Consider the following 23408-nt stretch of genomic DNA (forward strand, 5'->3'; position numbering starts at 1 on the left):
CCCAGTATAAAGTTATCTGACAACAAGGTTATAAACAAACATGGGAATAAAGTATTCTAATAATTTGCTCCCTCATCAGGATAGAGGAACTACAAAATTGAAGACCCTCTATTTTAGTTCAGCCCATCTTCTAAGGATTAGGGCCCAGCATTGAACAAAGGTATGCGCCCCCAAATCATGCCCCCCTTCTACCCAGTGAAATTATACTGGTTCAACTCTACAGATGTAGGTGCCAGAGAGCACTTTATGTATTAATTTATCTCATCAAGTTTGTTCATAACTAGAGATCATAGAAATGTAAGGCTAGAAGGAACCTCAAGAGGTAATCTACTCCATCCCCTCCACACTGAGGTAGAATTAAATATACCTAGATATACATTTTGTCTGGGATGGGCTAACTTATTCTTAAATACCACCAATGACAGCCTGTTCCATTGCTAAATTATACTTATAGTTAGGAACACTTTCCTAACATCCACTGGAAATCTCCCTTGCTGAAAATTAGTTCTAGTCCTACGCTTGGTGGACATGGAAAACAACTACATCTATTGCTTGTGTGCATTTAGTCAAGCTCTTATAAATATGCCAGGGACATCATGTACTACCATTAAAAAAAAAAACAAAACCCAAAACAAGCGAACAAAAAACCACCACTACTATACACTGGAAAATATCCCCTCCACCCCCAAAGGTAAATTCAGACTGATTGGGCCATTATTTTGTATCATTAACAACTTTCACAGTGCTAGGATTTTACCACTTTTCATATTTCTAACTGGTTTGTGGCATGTGTCAAAAGAAAAATATTAACGTCATACCCATATCATACCCAGATAACAGACAGCATAATGAACTAAATGGACCACACATTTGATCCTGTATGCAAATTCCTATGATCTGTTGTAAGTACTGTCTATAGTTTTTCAAGTTTATGAATGTTCTTATATTGTCCCCTCATCACTTGTGGCACCTGATTACCTCCAAAATGAGTGTGCATACATTAATATACACATCTCTCTCCTCACTCTGCCACACCTATATCAGCCAGCAAGATGCACATCTGAAACATAAAAAAGGCCTTTATGTAAATGTGATGTACCTTAAGACTAGTAACCTTCTGCAAGAGCTGTGAAATTTGATCCTCTAGTTTTTTGATCCTCATCTCATTGTATAAGTCATTATCAATTTTAGCCCTTTCTGGTTCTGAAGAGGAGACTGGTTCTGAAGAAGAACTGAAGGTGCTTTGTGTTGGTATACTTGCACGTTGTCGAAACTGAGCTAACACCTTATCAATATGAGGGGTGATCACTCGCAAATTAACACAACTCTTAAATAAATAAATAAATAAAAAAGAGATTCAATAATCATATCCAACATAGCAGTAATTAAATTAGTACAGTTTTTACACTTGAAAATAGCAGTGAGAGCACCTGTTCTTCATGGCAGGGGACACTGGATGAAACCAAACAATCCAAGAGACCTTCTAAACACTGCAAATCTGATGAATTCTCTTCTGTCAAATTTACTGGTTCACCAAATACATTCCTTCCATCTAGGACTGTTAGCTGAGGCAAAGTCTGAAGAATGATCTCTCTGTAACCTTTAGGGATGAATTATTCATAAATTATTTCAATTTAAATATAAAAAAAAAGATACCTGCTGGATTCTAGGCACCCTACCTTCTATTAGAAGTAAAATATATAACATTAAAAGCAAGAAGAGCCACAAATGCCTTCCCCCAATATAAAGCAGCCAGTCAACAGGAAACATTACAGAACAAAATCCTCCAGGAACTTGATAGGTGAAGTCTTACTACATTGGGCTTTTTTTGCACTATTGTAGCTACAGTGACATAACTGCACTAGGTAAACCCCAGTGTACAGATGCTACACCAATGTTTGCATGAGGATTGAATAAAACTACCTTGTATGTCCTGGATATGTAAGAAAAAATAAAAGACATGTTTTGATAAACCAACCGATTTATTAAGTAAAAGGAAATATTATCTGTTGTTAGGGAACTGAAGTGATGACTAGAAGCAATCTCCTTTAAGATTTCAGACCTAGTGAATCTCATCCTCTCACAGCTAGTTTTTATTCACAGATTGGAACAGGAAAACAAGCTTTACTGCTTTTTTCGACTCCCAATAAATTTCTTAACTTTCAATAAACTGGTCATTGACTTGAACTAGTTAGATAAACTGAAATGAAGAAAATATTCTCTGTGTAACAGATACAAAGATAATATATCTGGTTGCAGTATTAAGTTTATTTCTATTTTGTGAATCACTGTGGGTTAGGAATTTTGTTTCACTCCACAGGGGAACGTTACCACAGCTGTTCCAGGAACTAAAAACAGTGTGGGGTGATTACTGCAGTCCCTGGGATTCTACATAGCTCCAGAGAAGGATCACCCTTGGGGTGGTTGATATATACTGTTCAAACAGGTATCAGAGGCCCAAGAAAAAACAAAACCCAAAACGGTTTTTGGAACAAAAAGACTTCATTTAACATGACAGAGGGACTTTCCTTTTGGATTCAACGAACAGGCATGATCTGTGGTCCAAGAGTGATCTAGCCCACCTGAAGAGCTGGAAGAATTAAACCTGCCATGGTCCCCGTAAGACTGATGTGTGATATGTTTAGTATTCGTCTACATCTCTTATTGTTTTGTACATATTCTCTGTATGCTTTTGTACTTAAATAAATGTACTCTACTTTGAAAGAGCTGTTTTACCAGAACCTGTCACTGTCATTGTCCAGTGTCTGGATGTTTGTCAAGCCTGTGTGGAATAAACATAGTGAAGTGAAAGTGCAGCCTAAAACCGCTGCTCAGAAAGGAGTGGGACATGGGTCCCTGCCCAGAGAGAAGTGACAGAGAGAGGAACCTGAGGGGCATTCCTGGAGCAGACCACAGAAGGTTGAGTAACTCCTTGAAACTGACACTTACCACCTGCAAAAGAAGCTACTACTGTCAAAAGCTGATATAGCACTTCAACAAACTGGTTCCAAGTGCTTGGCCAGCAACTTCAGTGCTTAGCTAGAGACTTCAGCGACTCCACCAGTGGTTTCTTTACAACTTCAGCAACAAACATGTACTGCTTTAATATTAAATTTTATTTCAATGGTTTTAACATAGCTTGTCTTAATTTCAAATGGTTTATAAAAAAAAGTAATTTAAAATTAAAAAAAATTTTTTTCTATTTTTTTTGTTTTTAAATTGCTGATTGTTTTTTAACAGATTTTGCACAAGCTTTCCAAAAATGTCATCTCTGTGCAGAAACCAAAACATGGATCACTGTTTGGACTGAAGTTAAGATTTTGTACAGTATGAACCTGCAATTCCAGAAGTATACTACAGAAACTGTTTTTTCAACATTAACTACAGTGTTCACTATTGGCAACTGCTATAAACACCTTCATGCTAAAGGTAACTGAAATGTAACTCACAAATTTTCAGCATAATATTTATCCAAGGCATTCTTTCTTTAATAAGATTTTCAGTTTAAACATGTCATCTTTAAAAATGCATTTTCCTAATCAGCATACTACATATTAAGTGTAATTATTTCCTTTAATTCACAATTTCAGTTCAGGCTCACCGTGTTCTGGAATGGTACCACTGAATACATTGGGACAAACTTAGCGCTTGGAGGATCAAAATTAATTCCCCATGAGATGTGTGAACGACTGATAACTCAAGTATTATCACTCTCATCACCAGAATGCAGAACATAGTCATATTTTAGTTATACCATGACACTTCTCAACATGTTCAGAGAGCACCCCAATACAATTCTATGCAGGAGCTGAAGAAAAAAAAATTTCAGTTCCCAAATTTTGTCCAGTGTGGTCCACATTTTAATAGAGACTGTTTCACAGAACTCCTCTATGCCCATTTGCAACTGACTAAAATCCCTGCTACAGCAACACCAGATGACCAGCCAGTTCTCAGCTGACCTTTGACAACTGCTGCTTTTGAAAATAAACAGTTTCTCTGATCAGGCCTTAATGTTTAAATGTAGCAAAAAAATTATATATATAAAAAGACGACTTTCAGCATGCATGGTACATTGTATAAGTAGAAAGGAAGAAAAACTTCCATGGTTTTGACAACATGAACCAGGGAGTAGAGAGATTTGATCACAAAGGTCACCACAGTATGACAGAATTTAGGTTTTTGATGGCTGGCCATAATTTATGAATCAAGCTACTAGTCGCAGAAACTAGATCACAGGATTATAAGACACAGAAGCCACTGATGTTTGGACAGTAACTAGAATTCAAAGTAATTATCTAGTATATTATTCATACCTGTTGTGTCACAGACTGGATTGCCCTTTCCATTTTTTTCTAAATTAAGACTGGTCAAGAAGTGCAGTCCCATCATACATTGAAGTAAATGGTTAATACTGCTTATGCAGTTGCTGTGGAGATCAATGTGACTAATTTTATGACTGGTTCCACGAAGGTCCAGAAATCCTGTAAAATTCAGAAAAATACAAAGCAGTGGCTTCTATTACAAACAAGTATTTAAGAACAAACATTTCCTAAGTTGGTATAAGGCATTTTACAGGAAAGCTAACAACAACAAAAATATATTAAAATATTTTACGCCCTGAAATTATCCAACATTTTGCCCCACTTCCGTCTTAAGGTTTATCCAGTATAAGACAATACTGCATGAATGTTAATTTTGAGAAGTAACTTTTAAAAGGGATTATAGTGTCAGTTTAAAAAAAATTAGTTGTTTAAAAATAGAGAATATTCTGCCTGAAGATCTATTTTAGTAAATGCAAAATGTGTTACTAAGGTCGCAGTTTACACTCTACTCAGCTTAGTTAGGGCCAGCCCTTAGAATAAAAGTTATATTTATTATATAAATGAATGCTTAAAGAGATGTAGGATTAAAAATGTGACCAAAAATAAGTCTAATCACACTTATTTTGGAAATAGTTCCCTGAAAAGGTTTTTATCTTAAAAAGTTTACTGTACTTCTATGGACATTGTAAATAATACAATAGAGCAGCTCCAGGGAGGCTACTTCAGTGGATGTAATCCTTCATGGGAATTTACACAGCAGTAGATCCCCTATTCCACCCCAACCAACTCCTCCTCCTCCTCTCCCCCCCCCCCAAGCACTATAACACAGGAAACTTACATAAAACAAGGCTCAGTACCATGAAAACAGTGCTCCCTCATGTCTAGTTCCCACTACCTCCAATTCTGCTGCACGTGTACTCTCTGCAGCCACTAAGGTGGGGAACTGGGAGCCGAAAGAGGTGGTGGGGGGGAGAAAAGAGCCCACCAGGAGCCTATTGGGCAGACAGGTTCCTGGGAGGGAGCTGCCAGCGAACTGAGACACCAGGCTCTCAGCTCCCCACACTGCCCCTTGTAGGTCGGTGGAAGCGTTCCTGGTGAGGACACTGACCCAACAAGGGAAGTACAGACATGCACCACCAGAGTAATTAAAAACTTAATTTACAACCACACAGTAGTGTAGACATACCCTACGAAGAAGTCTGTATTTGCCTCACAGTTGTGAAACTTAGGTCATGATCCTGCAAGGTGCTTGTAAAAGTAAGCCCTGTGTCACCTGACTACATATTAATTCATGGCTCCATCACTGGATTATATATTTCAGTATTCATGGCCAAATTGTGAGGATTACAAATCTACAGATTTAATTAAAAAGAGACAGTAAAATTGACAAGAAGTTCATTAAAAGAATGTTGAGCATCTGACAAAAGACAAAGCTATTTCTATAGTTATTTGCTATACACGGGTAAATTTCACAATAATGTGAAATATTCTTCAGTGGATATGTATTATATTTGCAAATCTAAGTGAAGGTAGCTAATGAAGTAAGTATACAAAATTTACATAAATGCAGTATTTTAGACTTTGGTTCTCAAGGTCTAAATACAGCCCATTAGTATGAGCACACATCACAGATAAGCAGCAACTATGCTTATGTTCCTGCCTAGTAATACCTCAGTTGCTGCTGGCCTGCTGAAAGAGGACAAAGTGATCCCTAGTTGACCATACATAATTCACAGATGCCAAGGCCACAACAGACCATTGTGATCATCTAGTGAGTCCGACCTCCTGCATAACACAAGCTATGGAACTTCCCCAAAATAATTCCCACAGCAGATCTTTTAGCTCTTGATTTAAAAAATGGTCCGTGATGGAGCATCCACCAGGATTATTATTACTGAACATACATAAATCCTCTGGTGAGACTCCATCACTTTTCTCTTTTCAGAGGTCCCAACAGCAACACATCCCCACCCCCAACTACCAGCCCTGATCTCCAATAATCCCATTACCCACAACCCATCTCCAAAAACTAGTGACAATCCCCTAATGAGATCAGCCACATGACCCCAAGGAACAGCCCCCAGCCCCAAATCAAAATAGCTTCAAACACCTCCCCCGCCGCCACCAGCCCCAGTGCTGTCATCAAAACATTTTCCTCTCCCCAGACCAACCCTGCCCTTTTCCTCCCTGGCGAACTCCAGACAAATCCCAGACGGTGCCCAGCGGGGACTACCAGCACCTTTTCTGCAGATGTTGGACCAGCGGCTACTGGATCCTGAGTCCAATCTAGAGTCTGCCCCCCAGCGGTTCTATGCCCAGCTCGGCTCCTTCTCTTCTCTGCCCCCCACCCCCACCCCAGCTGTGTTCCCCAGCAGTCCCATGCCTGGCTCTGCCACCCCCTGTCTCTTCCCAGCCAGCCCCAGCCCACCTCCTGCCCCCCGAGCCACCCGCAGTCCAACTCTCCCCCCCAGCGGTCCTATCAAAAATCACTATGGTACTGTGATGGGAAGGCCAGTTCAATTGACAGGGCTGCAATGTCTGCAATTTCCATACACAATGGCATTGCATCAGCCTAGACTACATCACTGAAGACAAAATTAAGTGCAAAGATTTCATGATGTTGCTGTCACAATAGTAGTGGCAACACACATACCATGTGTAAATACATTTGTGTGTCGATGTCAGGCTTGGATGCTTTGTAGATGATAAATATTGCAAGCACCACTGGGAACATTTTCTCTATTTAGTGCCAAGACAGCTTGATATGACTATTAAATCATTGTGTATTACAGTTAATAGCACATACTTGGAATTTGCTGCCTACATGCTGTGACCACAAGTAAGATATGATGACTACTCCGGGAAGCTAGCCTAAAAATTCATTTTTAGAAAGGCTGTTCTCTTCTGTGTTCAAAAAGTACCTACAATACAGAACATGTAGGACATCTACCTCACAGGGGTATTGTGAGGGCAAGTGATTAAAAAAAGTTATTTGGGAACCTCAGATGAAAGGTTTTACATAACAGAACTATTACAATAGTAATCTCCTGGTAATAATATTCTGTATCTGGATATCGCAATTCAGAGTATCTTGAAGTGCTTTATCAAGTTGGGAAGAATTTGCATTTTACACATGAAGTTACCACAACAAGACATTGGCAGAATTGAAAATAAAACCCAGGCCTCCTTCCTGCTGTACTATTTCTGAACTCTCCCTTGTTTAAAAAATGTTGGGTTTGTTTTTTCTAAAAGTGAATATAGTGCTCACTGTACATGACAGATGTTCATCATTGTCACAGCACCAAGCAACTCAAGATTCCCACTCTGCTTCAGCAAAAGCATTTAAACATGTCTACAGTCTTTGATCTCTCTGCTGATACTACCAACAAGAGGAACACAAGTCCATTGCAAATGATGGTTTAAGATTATTAATACATTTCACATTAGCCACTTAACTGTTTAATGGTAATTAATTTCAGCCAATTGTGACCTGGTCAGGATTTGAACCTATGATCTAAAGATTAAAAGCTTTATATTCCAATGGTAGTAAATTCCTGAGACATCCAATGTTCTGCATTTCTTATCTTTTAGTTCTTTGCAAATACATTTAGTCAGATATTTTATATTACGTGTGACAACATCACTGCCAGATCCACTTACCAGTAAGATCATGTATGCGGTTGTATGACAAATTCAATTTAGTTAAATTATGTAGCTTTTCCAGTCCTAAACAAAGTGGGGGAAAAAGTTAGTGCAAGAGCTTTAAAAAAAATACACAGAGATAAACATGTCTGACTGGTAAAATAAGGAAGACAGTCAGACTTGACACTATAAATGACAAATATAAACTGCGTTTATTATGATACAAACACTATGGTTGATAATATTTAAAAGGAATGAAGATCAAAGTTTATTTTAAAACTTTTTAATCTGCTTTAAATAGTCAACTGGGAAATATTGCCATGATGTCCTTTGGAATGATCTGTGTATTATTTCTTCAATTTAATCCAATATGTAATATGGGATTTTGACTTCAATGGGGGTTAAGCACATGCTTAACTTCAGTCACAGGCTTAAGATCTTCCTTGAATCAAACCTCAACAAAACTTTCAGAAAAGGCTCATAAAATGTTAAAGGGAAAGAAAACAAAAATATACTAACCCTCTACTTTTGTTATCAAATTACAGGACAAATTTAAAGTGCGAAGATTAGTCAGGGTACTTAGTCCTTCTATTTGATTTATTTGATTAGATGACAAGTCTAAATGCTGCAAATTCCAGATATGGCCAAGCCCTTCAATCCTGGAGATTTGGTTACAATGTAGGTTGATTGTGTGAAGTTCTGAACTTAGAGTTATCTCCAACAAGCTATAAATGAAAATACCCAGTATTAATTAAGATGTCTTAAGATAATTAACTTATAAAACATTTCTAAATCTCAAATTAACCAACAGTTTAAGGGGTGCAAATCACAAATTTTACACATCACTATTTACAAAAATAATATATTTTATTCAAGTAGAATAGTATACTATAGCAAATCAAAATAATCTGCCTTTCATTTAAGGTTCTCAATATTTAAACTTGAAAATAATCCACTATATTTACCAGTATCCTTAGCCCTCCTCCCCGCTAAAAGTTAGATCTTTTTTGTATCTGAGGACTAGTCTACACCGGCAGCACTTTAACATGGCTTGTGTAGCCGCGGCGCAGCACTGGGAGAGAGGTCTCCCAGCGCTCTAAAAAAACTGCCTCCACAAGGAATGCAGCTCCCAGCGCTGGTGCACTGTCTACACGGGCGCTTTACAGCACCGAAACTTGCTGCGCTCTGGGGGTGTTATTCCCCTCGTGGAAGTGGATTACCAGGAGCGCTGGGAGACCTGTCTCCCAGCGCTCAAGTCTGATCACACTTGGACTTCAAAGCGCTGCCGTAGGAGAGCTCCTGTAGCAGCGGTTTGAAGTTTCTAGTGTAGACGAAGCCTCAGATCAACTTAACTATTCTGCTATGGGGTGTGAATTTTTCACAACCTACTCTTGTAGTTAAATCAACCTAATTTTTTTCATTTAGACCAAGCCTACTGCTCACACGTTCTCTCATAAAAAACATGCTTAAAAGAAAAATTCTGTTCTCGCCACCTACATTAACTACAATGCTGTCATCTTAAATGTGGTGGACAATTAGGAAAAACCATACAGTTTAGTTAGGGTACTAAAGAACTTGCCGTCTTGGTTTTTGTCCTCAAAGAGCAAATTTCTGTCTCTGTTCAAAAGCGTTTGTTTGACTACAGCCAGGTTATTGCCCATGCTCAAGTAAGTATAAGGACTTAGATCTTTTTATACTGAGGGTTTATTTCTAAAAGTTTTTAAAAGACCATAAAGTCTGTGAAGCAAAGAAATGTGCTATTGTTTAGGCACTTTAATATTTAATATGCACTTAATACCCATCTTTGTAGGCAAAACGATTTAAGATTTGCTACTCTGCTTACTTTTAGAAGCCGATTTACCTGAACACCCCACTATAAAAGATTATGGAATAGCTCAAGTAACCTTGACAACAGTATCTAAGCGTGAGCACATATTAGCTGGAGCTAAAAAGTGTTAAACAGAAAGTGCAGCATTTCTAATACACTGCCTTAGTTTCTGGAGGTCACACAATGAGTACTACGGAAAACCTCTTTAAAATACAGTCTAGGGAAATGGATCACACAATCGCTATAAATGACAGACCACAGGTAGCTACAATAAATGGCGAGGGGACGTGAAATGGATGCATGAAGAACACAAAAGACCCCTCGCAGCTCTGCCCCTTCCTGCGACTCTGCCCCGAGGAACAGGCTCGCGGGGGAGCTCTGAAAGTGCAGAGTTCAGCGTAGCCCTGGTAACACCGGGTCCCAGAGGCCCCGCTCCTGGAGGGACACCAAAGCGGACGCTATCCAGCAGCAGCAGCCCGTCTCCCCGCTCCCGTGCCCCACCGTTATCGAAATAGCGACATCATCGCTCCCTCTTCTCCTACCCCCGCCCTCCGCCCCTCACTCGCGACAGCTGCCCTGACTCCCTGCGGCTAGGCCCCCGGGAGCCCCTCCCCACTGCTCCGCCCAGCCAGCCGGAGAAAGCCCACAACGGCCCCGGCGGGGCTCTCCGCGGCTCCCCCACCTCCCAATGCCTTTGTCCATGAGGCTGAGCTCCCCAGGCACGGCGCCAGCCCTCGCCATGTTGCCAGCGGCTTCGCCGCACTACGGGAGGCGGCCGAGGAGCCAGCAGCGGATTCTGGCGCCTTTCCCTTTAAAGCTCCCCGAATCCAACGGCATCGCCGGGGGTGGGCGGGGCCCGCGAGTTCCAAGCTTTACGGATGGGTCAGAGGTCGTTACGACATAGAGCCGTAAAGCAACCCCCCCCCCCCCCGCAGGAGCCGTCGCGCTTCCTCTTCCTCCCCTCTCAAAGAGAGAGCGGTTGGGCCGCCTCTGGAACAAGTTCCCCAAGCCTTGTCGTTTGTGAGCATGCGCATTAACGAGTGGAACGTGGCTCTGTCCGCCCTTGTGTTGGTTGCGCAGCTGGGGCCTATGGCCTGCAGCATGACTGGGCGCCTTAACCCCGAGCGCCCCTAGTGTAGACACGGCTGCTGTAGCCCCTGGTCACGCCCCTGTAATCACAGGTGCGCGTGCATGGCCAGGCTGTGGTGCTCGACGTGGAGAACCTCAGCATTGCTAACACTCAGCGTTCAATCCATCAGGACAGTCTCTACGTAAAAGAATAAATGGACCTAAATCAGAGGTCAAGAATGATAACAGTCAAAAACCAGTTGGAGAACACTTCAGTGTCTCTCTGGTCACTGGATTACAGACCTAAAAGTCGCAATATTACAACAAAAAAACCCTTCAAAAACAGACTCCAACAAGAGACTGCTGAATTGGAATTAATTTGCAAACTGGACACCATTAAATTAGGCTTGAATAGAGACTGGGAGTGGATGTGTCATTACACAAAGTAAAACTATTTCCCCATGTTTATCCCCCCCCCGTACTGTTCCTCACACGCTCTTGTCAACTGTTGGAAATGGCCCCTCTTGATTATCACTACAAAAGGTTTTTTTTCTCTCCTGCTGGTAATAGCTCACCTTCACTGATCACTTTCGTTATAGTGTGCATGGTTAACACCCATTGTTTCATGTTCTCTGTGTATACAAAATCGTGCTACTGCATTTTCCACTGCATGCATCCGATGAAGTGGGCTTGTCATAAATATAAAGGGAAGGGTAAACCCCTTTAAAATCGCTCCTGGCCAGAGGAAAACTCCTCTCACCTGTAAAGGGTTAAGAAGCTAAAGGTAACCTCGCTGGCACCTGACCAAAATGACCAATGAGGAGACAAGATACTTTCAAAAGCTGGGAGGAGGGAGAGAAACAAAGGGTCTTTGTCTGTCTATATGCTTCTTTTGCCAGGGACAGAACAGGAATGGAGCCTTAGAACTTTTAGTAAGTAATCTAGCTAGGTACGTGTTAGATTATGATTTCTTTAAATGGCTGAGAAAAGAATTGTGCTGAATAGAATAACTATTTCTGTCTGTATATCTTTTTTGTAACTTAAGGTTTTGCCTAGAGGGATTCTCTATGTTTTGAATCTAATTACCCTGTAAGGTATCTACCATCCTGATTTTACAGAGGGGATTTCTTTACTTCTATTTACTCCTATTTCTATTAAAAGTCTTCTTGTAAGAAAACTGAATGCTTTTTCATTGTTCTCAGATCCAAGGGTTTGGGTCTGGGGTCACCTATGCAAATTGGTGAGGCTTTTTATCCAACATTTCCCAGGAAAGGGGGGGTGCAAGTGTTGGGAGGATTGTTCATTGTTCTTAAGATCCAAGGGTCTGGGTTTGTAGTCACCTAGGCAAATTGGTGAGGCTTTTTACCAAACCTTGTCCAGGAAGTGGGGTGCAAGGTTTTGGGAAGTATTTGGGGGGAAAGACGTTTCCAAACAGCTCTTCCCCAGTAACCAGTATTTGTTTGGTGGTGGTAGCGGCCAATCCAAGGACAAAGGGTGGAATATTTTGTACCTTGGGGAAGTTTTGACCTAAGCTGGTAAAGATAAGCTTAGGAGGTTTTCATGCAGGTCCCCACATCTGTACCCTAGCGTTCAGAGTGGGGGAGGAACCTTGACAGGGCTGTAGCCCACAAAAGTTTATGCTCAAATAAATTTGTTAGTCTCTAAGGTGTCACAAATACTCCTGTTCTTTTTGCGGATACAGACTAACATGGCTGCTTCTTTGAAACCCATCAGGAGTCAGACTCCCAAACTCAGGAGATTTGTCATAGTGACAGGAATTTTTCATTTGCCTTCAGTATATGTAAAGTGTACCATGTTAATTCTCTAAAGCCCTTTTATTCCCGAGAAATTAAGGTTCTCCAGATTACAGCCCAGGAGAGAGACACAACGCTGAGTGGCCTGAAGGAGTCTACTATGACGGGAAAAGCAACAGTGACGTGGAAGAGGTGAGCCTCTCCATGACCCTTGGGCATAAGCAGCGACAGCAAATCCAGAAGCTGTGCACCAGTTTCATGCCAATGTTTTCAGCAACCCCAGGATGGACAGGTAAAGCAAGAAGAGAACAGCTATCAAGAGCTATTTTACAGCTAACTGGTTGGCTGGGTGCCCATCAAAGGGAGCTCCCCCCCGACTTCATTCATCACACCTGCTCTAAGGGCACCTTGACCATTCAGCTGAAGGGCCGCCCAGAGCAGAGCTGTTGGGGAAAGGGAGAGAGTCTTGGGTCAAGGGCCCGCTTTCCATAGGTGGCAGCGAGGCTGCTGCTCCGCTACGCACAAAACCTTGAGCCAGGTCTTCTATGAAGGCTTTAGAGCCAGCTTCCCCACGAACATGAGGTGCGCTCCGGGTGAGTGGCGGCTCCCTTCTGGCCACATCTCTACTCCCAACAAGAAGGCTCTCCGCACCCAGCCCTGTGCATAGCAGTGCATCACCTGGCCTTCCTCCATAGCAATGGACTTGGAAAGTGGGGGTCCTGAGGTGGGGGGGCCTAGGCAAATCATACACCTCAGGGCATTCTGCACCAAAAAATTAAAAATTCTGTGCACAATATTTTAAAATTCTGCAAATTTTATTTGTCAAATAAATGTGGAGGCTCCAGCATGGCATTGGGGAGCACCGGCCACTAGCTGCACAGAGGTGGGAGATCACTGTGTAGCTCCTCCCCCCACCCCCCGGACACGGGTGCAGGAAGCGGGGGAGGGATGCGTGTGGGGGAGGGGATTTTGCGAGCTTCCTGCAGCTGGGGGTGGGTCTGACTCATCCGCAGATGCCGTGCAGGGGGAGAGCCCAGCGCAGGGTAGGAGCCTCCAGAGGCCAACTATCGAGCTTCTGTTGGTCTCCTGCAGCTCCACTATTAAGCCTTCCACAATAGCTTCTCCTGGGGGGGAGCAGCATCCACTTTGGGGGACAGCCCGGCTGGAAAGAATTGGGGCCACCAGGTCAACCCATTGCACCTAATGGGCCTGGATCTCCCAACCCCTGTTGGGAGGGGATGTGGGGCATGGCATCTGGGGCCGGGTCAGACCCAACCCCAGATTTCTTCCCCAGCTGCAGAAAGCTCTGCAAACTCCATTCTCACCCCACCCCACCTCACCCCTACCCCGCTACCTGCACGCATTGCTTTTCAGCTGCAGGGAGAGGGTGTCATGGAGTCCCCGGGTGATGCTCTGCAACTGCTCCCTACGAAGTCAGTCAGGACTCTGGGGAAGTCTCCTTTCTGGGAGCAGACTGTCTGCAGGACACACAGCTCACACAACTTCCACCTTCCTGGGTCTGACCTCGGAGCATTCAGCATCCTCTGCCCCTCCATGCGGTTCCCACAGCGAGTCTGCTCAGGTGAGGTCCTGGGGAAGCCAGAGGGTCCTGCACCCCAACTTCGCAGTCAGACGTGACTCTCCACCAGCCAGTAAAACAGAAGGTTTATTAGACGACAGGAACATGGTCTAAAACGGAGCTTGTAGGTGCAGAGAACAGGACCCCTCAGCGGGGTCCATTTTGGGGGGGCAGTGAGCCAGACAACCATGTTTGCACTTCACTCCTTGTCCCCAGCCAGCCCCAAACTGAAACTCTCTCCAGCACCTCCTCTTCTGGGCTTTGTCCCTTTCCCGGGCTAGAAGGTCACCTGATTCCTTAATTCTCCAATACCTTTAGCTCTCATGTTGTAGGGGGGAAGGGCCAGGCCATCAATTGCCAGGAAACAGGGTGTTGGCCATTCTCTGTGTCCAGACCCCTGCACATACGTGCTCTCTACGGCTCTGAAACAATCATACACCCTTATCCCACCACCTAGATACTTAAGAACTGCATAGGGGAAACTGAGGCACCCCCACAATATTCAGAGGACACATTAAGAAGAGTCCCGCTTCGTCACAGAGGGATCCCTGTACAGGGAGCAAAAAGAAAAGGAGTACTTGTGGCACCTTAGGGACTAACCAATTTATTTGAGCATAAGCTTTCGTGAGCGGCAGCTCACTTCATCGGATGCATAAAGTGGAAAATACAGTGAGGAGATTTATATACACACAGACCATGAAAAAATGGGTTTTTATTATACACATTGTAAGGAGAGTGATCACTTAAGATGAGAATGTGTATGATAAAAACCCATTTTTTCATGGTCTATGTGTATATAAATCTCCTCACTGTATTTTCCACTTTATGCATCCGATGAAGTGAGCTGCCGCTCACGAAAGCTTATGCTCAAATAAATTGATTAGTCCCTAAGGTGCCACAAGTACTCCTTTTCTTTTTGCGAATACAGACTAACACAGCTGCTACTCTGAAACCTGTACAGGGAGCTGCTCCCCCATCCACCCAACCTCATATGGACCCTCCCGCTGAACCTCACCCCCCTGCCCGCAAAACCCCCTCCCCCTGAACCTGGACCACCCCAACGAGCCGCCTGCACCCAGATCCTCACCCCCACGAGCCCCAACCAGCTGCACCTGGATCCCCACCTCACTGACCACACTCCCGCAGCATCTCAACCACACATTGAGACTCCCTCACCCAGACACCCCTGCTGAGCTCTAGCCCCACCCTACATCCAGACCCCCCCCGCTGAGCCCAAGCACCCTCACCTGGACCCCCCTGCAGTCCCATAACCATTGCACCCAGAACCCTCCCCACCACCAACAAGCCCCTTTGCAGCTGGACACCCCCTGCACCTGGATCCCCCACGGAGCTGCCCGCACCCAGATTGCCCTACACAGAAGCCTCACAGCCCACACTTGGATCGCTCCACACTTGGAGCCTGCCTTGATGAGCCTGCCTCCCAACACCTGGTGCAACTGGCACATAGGGCAAGGCCCTTGGGTATTTCTGGGCCAGGCCCAGTCCTTGCATTGTGTCATCACTAACTCTGTGTCCGGGGTAGGAAGCCTCACAGCCCACACTTGGATCGCTCCACACTTGGAGCCTGCCTTGATGAGCCTGCCTCCCAACACCTGGTGCAACTGGCACATAGGGCAAGGCCCTTGGGTGTTTCTGGGCCAGGCCCAGTCCTTGCATTGTGTCATCACTAACTCTGTGTCCTCCCGCTTCTGGTAGGCCCCTGTTGCTCTGCCCTTTGACCGATGGGTACAAAAATTCAGGCTGCTGCTTCTCTTTAACAAAGCCCTCTGGTGTCCTGCCTTTCTGTGCCCCTCCCAAAAATTATTAAGTACCTAAGAAAAGCGAAGCACCTTGTGATGGGTTCAGTCACAGAGACCCCCTGGGGACTGGATCCCAGAACCCTGTCTTGTTGAGCCAGAGATGCTACTCCGCTGCAATACAGACCCAGGGTCTGACCCACGCCCCCAAAGCTGCAGACTTTAACCAAAACGGCTCAGCTGGTTTCCTATCTCCAGCCACCCAGCTCCCAATGGGATCCAAACCCCAAATAAATCCATTTTACTGTGTATAAAGCTTATACAAGGTAAATTCATAAATTATCTGCCCTCTATAACACAGAGAGAGATATGCGCAGCTGTTTGCTCCCCCAGGTATTAATCGCTTACTCTGGGTTTAATAATAAAGAAAAGTGGTTTTATTAAGTATAAAAAGTAGGATCTAAGTGGTTTCAAGTAATAACAGACAGAACAAAGTAAGTTACCAAGCAAAATAAAAGAAAACATGCAAGTCTAAGCCTAATATATTTAAGAAACTGAATCCAGGTAAATCTCACCCTCAGAGATGTTCCAATACACTTTTTTCAGAGGCAAGCCTCCTTCTTAGTCTGGGCCCAATCCTTTCCCCCGGTACAGTTCTTGTCAGTTCCAGCTCAGGTGGTCACTAGCGGTTTTCTCATGACTGCCGCCCTCTTTGTTCTGTTCCACCCACTTTTATATCTTTGGCACAAGGCAGGAATCCTTTGTCTCTCTCTCGGTTTCCACCCTTCCTTCTAAATGGAAAAGCACCAGGTTTAAGATGGATTCCAGTATCTTGTGACATGTTCACATGTCCTGTGAGACTTCATTACTCATTGGCTGGCACCCACATATCCAGAAAGGCTTACAAGTAAACAGAGCCATTGACAACCAGTTGTCCTGGTCAATGGGAGCCATCCAGATTCTAAACCACCTTTAATGGCCCACACATTGCATAATTACAATAGGACTTCAGAATAATACTTCATATTTCTAGCTTCAGATACAAGAATGATACATTCATACAAATAGGATGAAAAGAGTAGATTATAAGCTTTGTAATGATACCTTAGAAGAGACCTTTTGCATAAAGCATATTTCAGTTACATTATATTCACACTCACAAGCATATTTCCATAAACATATGGAGTGCAATGTCACACACCACACTACTGGGGGACAACAGGCCCAGCCAAAAACTGCTACCTAAGCCTCAGTGAGAGTTGAACTCACAACCCCTGGTTTACCAAGACCAATGTGCTAACCCCTGAGCTATGGAGCCAGGTCCCATAGTGCCTCCCTCTCCGACCATGCCAACCTAAGTGATGCTGTGCCTGCCATGGTCATGCACTCATTGCAGCGGGCACATTGATGGCGTCCGTCATAAATACAAAGGGAAGGCTAACCACCTTTAAATCCCTTCTGGCCAGAGGAAAAACCCTTTCAGCTGTAAAGGGTTAAGAAGCTAGGATAACCTCGCTGGCACCTGACTAAAATGACCAATGAGGAGACAAGATACTTTCAAAGCTGGAGGGGGGGGAAACAAAGGCTCTGTCTGTGTGATACTTTTGCCGGGAACGCAGGTCAGAACTCCTGTAAAGAGTTAGTAAGCAATCTAGTTAGATATGCGTTAGATTCTGTTTTGTTTAAATGGCTGATAAAATAAGTTGTGCTGAATGGAATGTATAGTCCTGCTTTTGTGTCTTTTTGTAACTTAAGGTTTTGCCTAGATGGATTCTCTATGTTTTGAATCTGATTACCCTGTAAGGTATTTACCATCCTGTTTTTACAGAGGTGATTCTTTTACTTTTTCTTTAATTAAAATTCTTCTTTTAAGAACCTGATTGCTTTTTCATTGTTCTTAAGATGCAAGGGTTTGGGTCTGTGTTCACTTGTGCAAATTGGTGAGGATTTTTATCAAGCCTTCCCCTTGGGGGGGATATTTCGGGGGGGGGGGGAGAGACGTTTCCAAGTGGGCACTTCCCCTGTTCTTTGAGTAACACTTTGGTGGTGGCAGCTCCTAACCTAAGCTGGTAAGAATAAGCTTAAGGGGTCTTTCAGGCAGGTCCCCACATCTGTACCCTCGAGTTCAGAGTGGGGAAGGAACCTTGACATGGTGGCAGAACGGTGGGATTAATCTGAAATCATTTTGAGAATTTTTTTTGAACCAGAAGCACAGAAGGATTTTAAAAGATTTTAAAGGGTTTTGTAAAAGGGGACAAGCAACAAGCATAACAAAAGAGAGCTTGCTTTTGTGAGCTGGAGTTTTCTCTACCTAAAGGCAGGGTAGTTAACCTCCTGTAAGGAAATTCACAAGTTCTTCACAGACCTGAAGAAGTGGGTTTTTTTTAGCTAAGAGCAACTAGAGGGTTTTTCTGTCTATTTGCCTGGAGACAGAGGTGTTAGGTTTTTTTTAAAGGATTTTTCAGTAGGCTGACAATCACTATCAGAGAACGTAGGTACCGGTTACAGCACAATTTATTTTTTTTTGACCAGCCAAGTTTTTTTTGTTGGTTTGTTTTATTTCTAACTCTCGGATGTAAAGTTAGTTAAAAACAGAGAGGCAAACATGACAGAAACCAAGGAAACAGCCAAAGAGGCTGCCCTCAGGAGAGCTATGGAGGCAAAGGAAAAAGAAATGGAGGAAAAGGAAAAAGAGAGGAAGCATGCTGAGGCGGAGAAGGAAAAAGAGAGGAACTGGAGATGGAGAAGGCAAAGGCTCAGCAGAATATACCCACAAACCCTAGCAATCCTTCTCCAGGTACCACTTCCCATCCCAGAAAGTTTCCCACCTACAAGGCAGGCAATGATACCGAGGCCTTCTTGGAAAACTTCGAAAGGGCCTGCCTTGCGTACAGCATCTCTACAGACCAATACATGGTAGAGCTGAGGCTGCAGCTCAGTGGACCCTTAGCTGAGGTGGTGGCTGAAATGCCTAAAGAACATATGAACCAGTATGAACTGTTTAAATCCAAGGCGAGAGTCAGAATGGGGATAACACCCGAGCATTCCCATCGGCAGTTCAGAGCCCTAAGGTGGAAACCAGACGTGTCATTTACCCGACATGCCTACCACATTGTGAAACATTGGGATGCCTGGATATCAGGAGCAAGTGTTAAATCTCCAGAAGATTTGCCCTTCCTAATGCAAATGGAGCAGTTCTTAGAGGGTGTGCCTGAGGAAATAGAAAGATACATCCTGGATGGGAAGCCCAAAACTGTAATCGAGGCGGGGGAGATTGGAGCCAAATGGGTGGAAGTGGCAGAAAAGAAAAAAACTGGTTGCAGTTAGAGCGGATACCAGAAGGGACAACCTCCGACCTCACCCTACTGCCGGGGGCAGCCCAAGGCCCCAACTACACCCCAAGGAACACTCCAGCCTCCTTATTGTCCTGCCACACCGTTCTCCAGCAATCCACCTCGCCCCGGTGACCTGTCAGCTGGACGATGTTTTAAATGTAATGAACCAGGGCATGTAAAGGCCAACTGCCCCAAGAACCCCAACAGATTACAGGTTTCAGAGTAACAGCCGTGTTAGTCTGTATTCGCAAAAAGAAAAGGAGTACTTGTGGCACCTTAGGGACTAACCAATTTATTTGAGCATAAGCTTTCGTGAGCTACAGCTCATTCCACAGTATGCATCCAGTGAAGTGAGCTGTAACTCACGAAAGCTTATGCTCAAATAAATTGGTTAGTTTCTAAGGTGCCACAAGTACTCCTTTTCTTTTTAACAGATTACAGTTCATTGCACCGGAATCACACCAGAGGTCCTCAGGCCCAGATACCTCACAGATACCCTCAGAGTGGAGGGAAACTATGAGTGTGGGCGGGAAGAAGGTCACCGCATGGAGGGACACCGGAGCGCAAGTGTTGGCTATCCATGCTTCCTTAGTGGACCCAAATTTAATCAACCCAGAGATCCAAGTGACAATTCAACCCTTCAAGTCCAACTCTTTCAATTTTCCTACAGCCAAGTTGCCTGTCCAGTACAAGAGCTGGTTAGGAACGTGGACTTTTGCAGTCTGTGATGATTATCCCATCCCCATGCTGCTGGGGGAATACTTGGCCAATCATGTGAAGCTAGCCAAGAGGGTGGGAATGGTCACACGCAGCCAGACTAAGCAAGCTGTCACGCCTAGCTCTGTTCCAGAAACTTCTACCAGGACCCGGTCAGAGGTAATGGAACTGGATCCCATGCCAATGTCAGCAACAGCAGTAGTGAATCCAGCCCCGGAACCCGTGGAACAACCAGCACCTGAACCATTGCCAGCACTGAATCCAGTACTTGCAACCACAACACCAGAGGGCCCCACCGAACCTGCACCAGCAGCAACAGATAACCCTACACAAATGGCTCAGCCGGAGCCTGAACCCAAACATAGTGCCCCAGCAGAGAGCAGTTCACAGTCAACGGAAACAGCCCCGTCCCCTACATTGCTTCCAGAGGGACCAAGCCTAGGTCCACAATTCAGTGAGGAACTAGTGTCTCCAGCATCAAGGGAACCGTTCCAGGCCAAGCAGGAAGCAGATGAAAGCCTCCAGAGAGCTTGGACGGCGGCATGGAGCAACCCACCACGTCTCAGCTCTTCTAATTGATCCAGGTTTGTTGTAGAAAGAGGACTTTTATACAAGGAAACTCTTTCTGGTGGACACCAGGAAGACTGGCATCCTCAGAGACAGTTGGTGGTTCCAACTAAGTACCTGGTAAAGCTCTTGAGCTTAGCCCACGATCATCCTAGTGGCCATGCTGGGGTGAACAGGACCAAAGACTGTTTGGGGAGGTCATTCCACTGGGAGGGAATGGGCAAGGATGTTTCTACCTATGTCCGGTCTTGTGAGGTATGCCAAAGAGTGGGAAAACCCCAAGAGCAGGTCAAAGCCCCTCTCCAGCCACTCCCCATCATTGAAGTTCCATTTCAGCGAATAGCTGTGGATATTCTGGGTCCTTTTCCGAAAAAGACAGCCAGAGGAAAGCAGTACATACTGACTTTCATGGATTTTGCCACCCGATGGCCGGAAGCAGTAGCTCTAAGCAACCCCAGGGCTAAAAGTGTGTGCCAGGCACTAGCAGACATTTTTGCCAGGGTAGGTTGGCCCTCCGACATCCTCACAGATGCAGGAACTATGGAAAGCCTTTGGGAAGCTCATGGGGTAAATCACTTGGTTGCCACTCCCTACCATCATCAAACAAATGGCATGGTGGAGAAGTTTAATGGAACTTTGGGGGCCATGATACGTAAATGCATAAATGAGCACTCCAATGATTGGGACCTAGTGTTGCAGCAGTTGCTCTTTGCCTACAGAGCTGTACCACATCCCAGTTTAGGGTTTTCCCCATTTGAACTTGTATATGGCCGTGAGGTTAAGGGGCCATTACAGTTGGTGAAGCAGCAATGGGAGGGGTTTACACCTTCTCCAGGAACTGACATTCTGGACTTTGTAACCAACCTACAAAACACTCTCCGAACCTCTTTAGCCCTTGCTAAAGAAAGCCTAAAGGATGCTCAAAAAGAGCAAAAAGCCTGGTACGATAAACATGCCAGAGAGCGTTCCTTCAAAGTAGGGGACCAGGTCATGGTCTTAAAGGCGCTCCAGGCCCATAAAATGGAAATGTCGTGGGAAGGGCCATTCACTGTCCAAGAGCACCTGGGAGCTGTTAATTATCTCATAGCATTCCCCACCTCCAACCAAAAGCCTAAGGTGTACCATATTAATTCTCTAAAGCCCTTTTATTCCAGAGAATTAAAGGGTTGTCAGTTTACAGCCCAGGGAGGAGATGTCGCTGAGTGGCCTGAAGGTGTCTACTATGAAGGGGAAAGTGCTGGTGGCGTGGAAGAGGTGAACCTCTCTATGACCCTTGGGCGTATGCAGCGACAGCAGATCAAGGAGCTGTGCACTAGCTACATGCCGCCGTTCTCAGCCACCCCAGGGCTGACCGAATGGGCATTCCACTCCATTGACAGAGGTAATGCTCACCCAATTAAGCCCAACCTTAATGGGTGTCTCCTCATGCTAAAACTGCTATAGAATGGGAGATCCAGGATATGCTACAGATGGGGGTAATCCGCCCCTCTGGCAGTGCATGGGCATCTCCAGTGGTTCTAGTTCCCAAACCAGATGGGGAGATACATTTTTGCATGGACTATTGTAAGCTAAATGCTGTGACTCGCCCAGACAACTATCCAATCCAAGCACAGATGAACTATTAGAGAAACTGGGACGGACCCAGTTCATCTCTACCTTGGACTTAACCAAGGGATACTGGCATGTACCGCTAGGTGAATCCACCAAGGAAAGGTCAGCCTTCATCACACATGTCGGGCTGTATGAATTTAATGTACTCCCTTTCGGGTTGCGGAATGCACCCGCCACCTTCCAAAGACTTGTAGATGGTCTCCAAGCAGGATTGGGAGAATATGCAGTCGCCTATCTTGACGATGTGGCCATATTTTCGGATTTCTGGGCAGAACACCTGGAACATCTACAAAAAGTCGTCCAGCGCATATGGGAGGGAGGACTGATTGTTAAGGCTAAGAAGTGTGAAATAGGCCTAAACAGAGTGACTTACCTTGGACACCAGGTGGGTCAAGGAACTATCAACCCCCTACAGGCCAAAGTGGATGCTATCCAAAAGTGGCCTGTCCCAAAGTCAAAGAAACAGGTCCAATCCTTCTTAGGCTTGACCGGATATTACAGGCGATTTGTACTGCAATACAGCCAAATCGCTGCCCCACTGACAGACCTAACCAAAAAGAAACAGCCAAATGCCATTCAGTGGACCGAAGAGTGTCAGAAGGCCTTTAACCAGCTTAAAGCAACACTCATGTCTGACCCTGTGCTAAGGGCCCCAGACTTTGACAAACCGTTCCTAGTAACCACAGATGCGTCCGAGCATGGTGTGGGAGCAGTTTTAATGCAGGAAGGACTGGATCAAGAATTCCATCCTGTAGTATTTCTTAGCAAGAAGCTGTCTGAGAGGGAAAGCAACTGGTCAGTCAGTGAAAAAGAATGTTATGCCATTGTCTACGCTCTGGAAAAGCTATGCCCATATGTTTGGGGACGGCATTTCCACCTGCAAACCGACCATGCTGTGCTACAGTGGCTTCATACCGCCACAGGAAATAACAAAAAACTCATTTGGTGGAGTTTAGGTCTCCAAGATTTTGATTTCAACATACAACACATCTCAGGAGCTTCTTACAAAGCGGCTGATGCACTCTCCCGTGAAAGTTTCCCAGAATCAACTGGTTAAAATCGTCCTTGAGATGTGGAAAAGATTGTTAGTCTTTATATACTTGGTAGTATATTTAGAAGTGCATGTGTCTTACTAACTCTGTTTTCTCCTAGAACTCCAGGAAGAAATCACAGCCAGTGTTCCACCCTATCTGTGATTTGGGGGGGCGTGTCATAAATATAAAGGGAA

General features: G+C 44.5%; 1 protein-coding gene across 5 annotated transcripts in view; it reads right to left on the minus strand.

Annotated features, from left to right (window-relative positions):
• The window catches only part of LRRCC1 (leucine rich repeat and coiled-coil centrosomal protein 1), a 37396-nt gene extending 26667 nt beyond the window's left edge, over nt 1-10729 (minus strand). Inside the window, exons 1-6 of one of the 5 annotated variants that reach the window (XR_014710222.1) lie at nt 10475-10729; nt 8484-8689; nt 7983-8048; nt 4314-4481; nt 1431-1600; nt 1100-1327 (exon numbers count right to left, since the gene is read on the minus strand). Coding sequence is in view for 4 of the 5 variants with exons in the window: in XM_084619059.1 (XP_084475185.1) it covers nt 1100-1327; nt 1431-1600; nt 4314-4481; nt 7983-8048; nt 8484-8689; nt 10475-10533 (897 nt within the window). In the remaining variant the exon portion in view is untranslated. Of the gene's footprint in view, nt 1-1099; nt 1328-1430; nt 1601-4313; nt 4482-5508; nt 5627-7982; nt 8049-8483; nt 8690-10474 lie in introns of those variants that run through there. The other 4 variants (XM_084619059.1, XM_084619060.1, XM_084619061.1 and 1 more) reach the window with 4 other exon arrangements.
• Between the last annotated feature and the right edge of the window lie 12679 nt (nt 10730-23408).

Source organism: Lepidochelys olivacea, assembly GCF_965140295.1.
Source record: "Lepidochelys olivacea isolate rLepOli2 genome assembly, chromosome: 2".
In the NCBI taxonomy this organism is placed as follows: domain Eukaryota; kingdom Metazoa; phylum Chordata; order Testudines; family Cheloniidae; genus Lepidochelys; species Lepidochelys olivacea.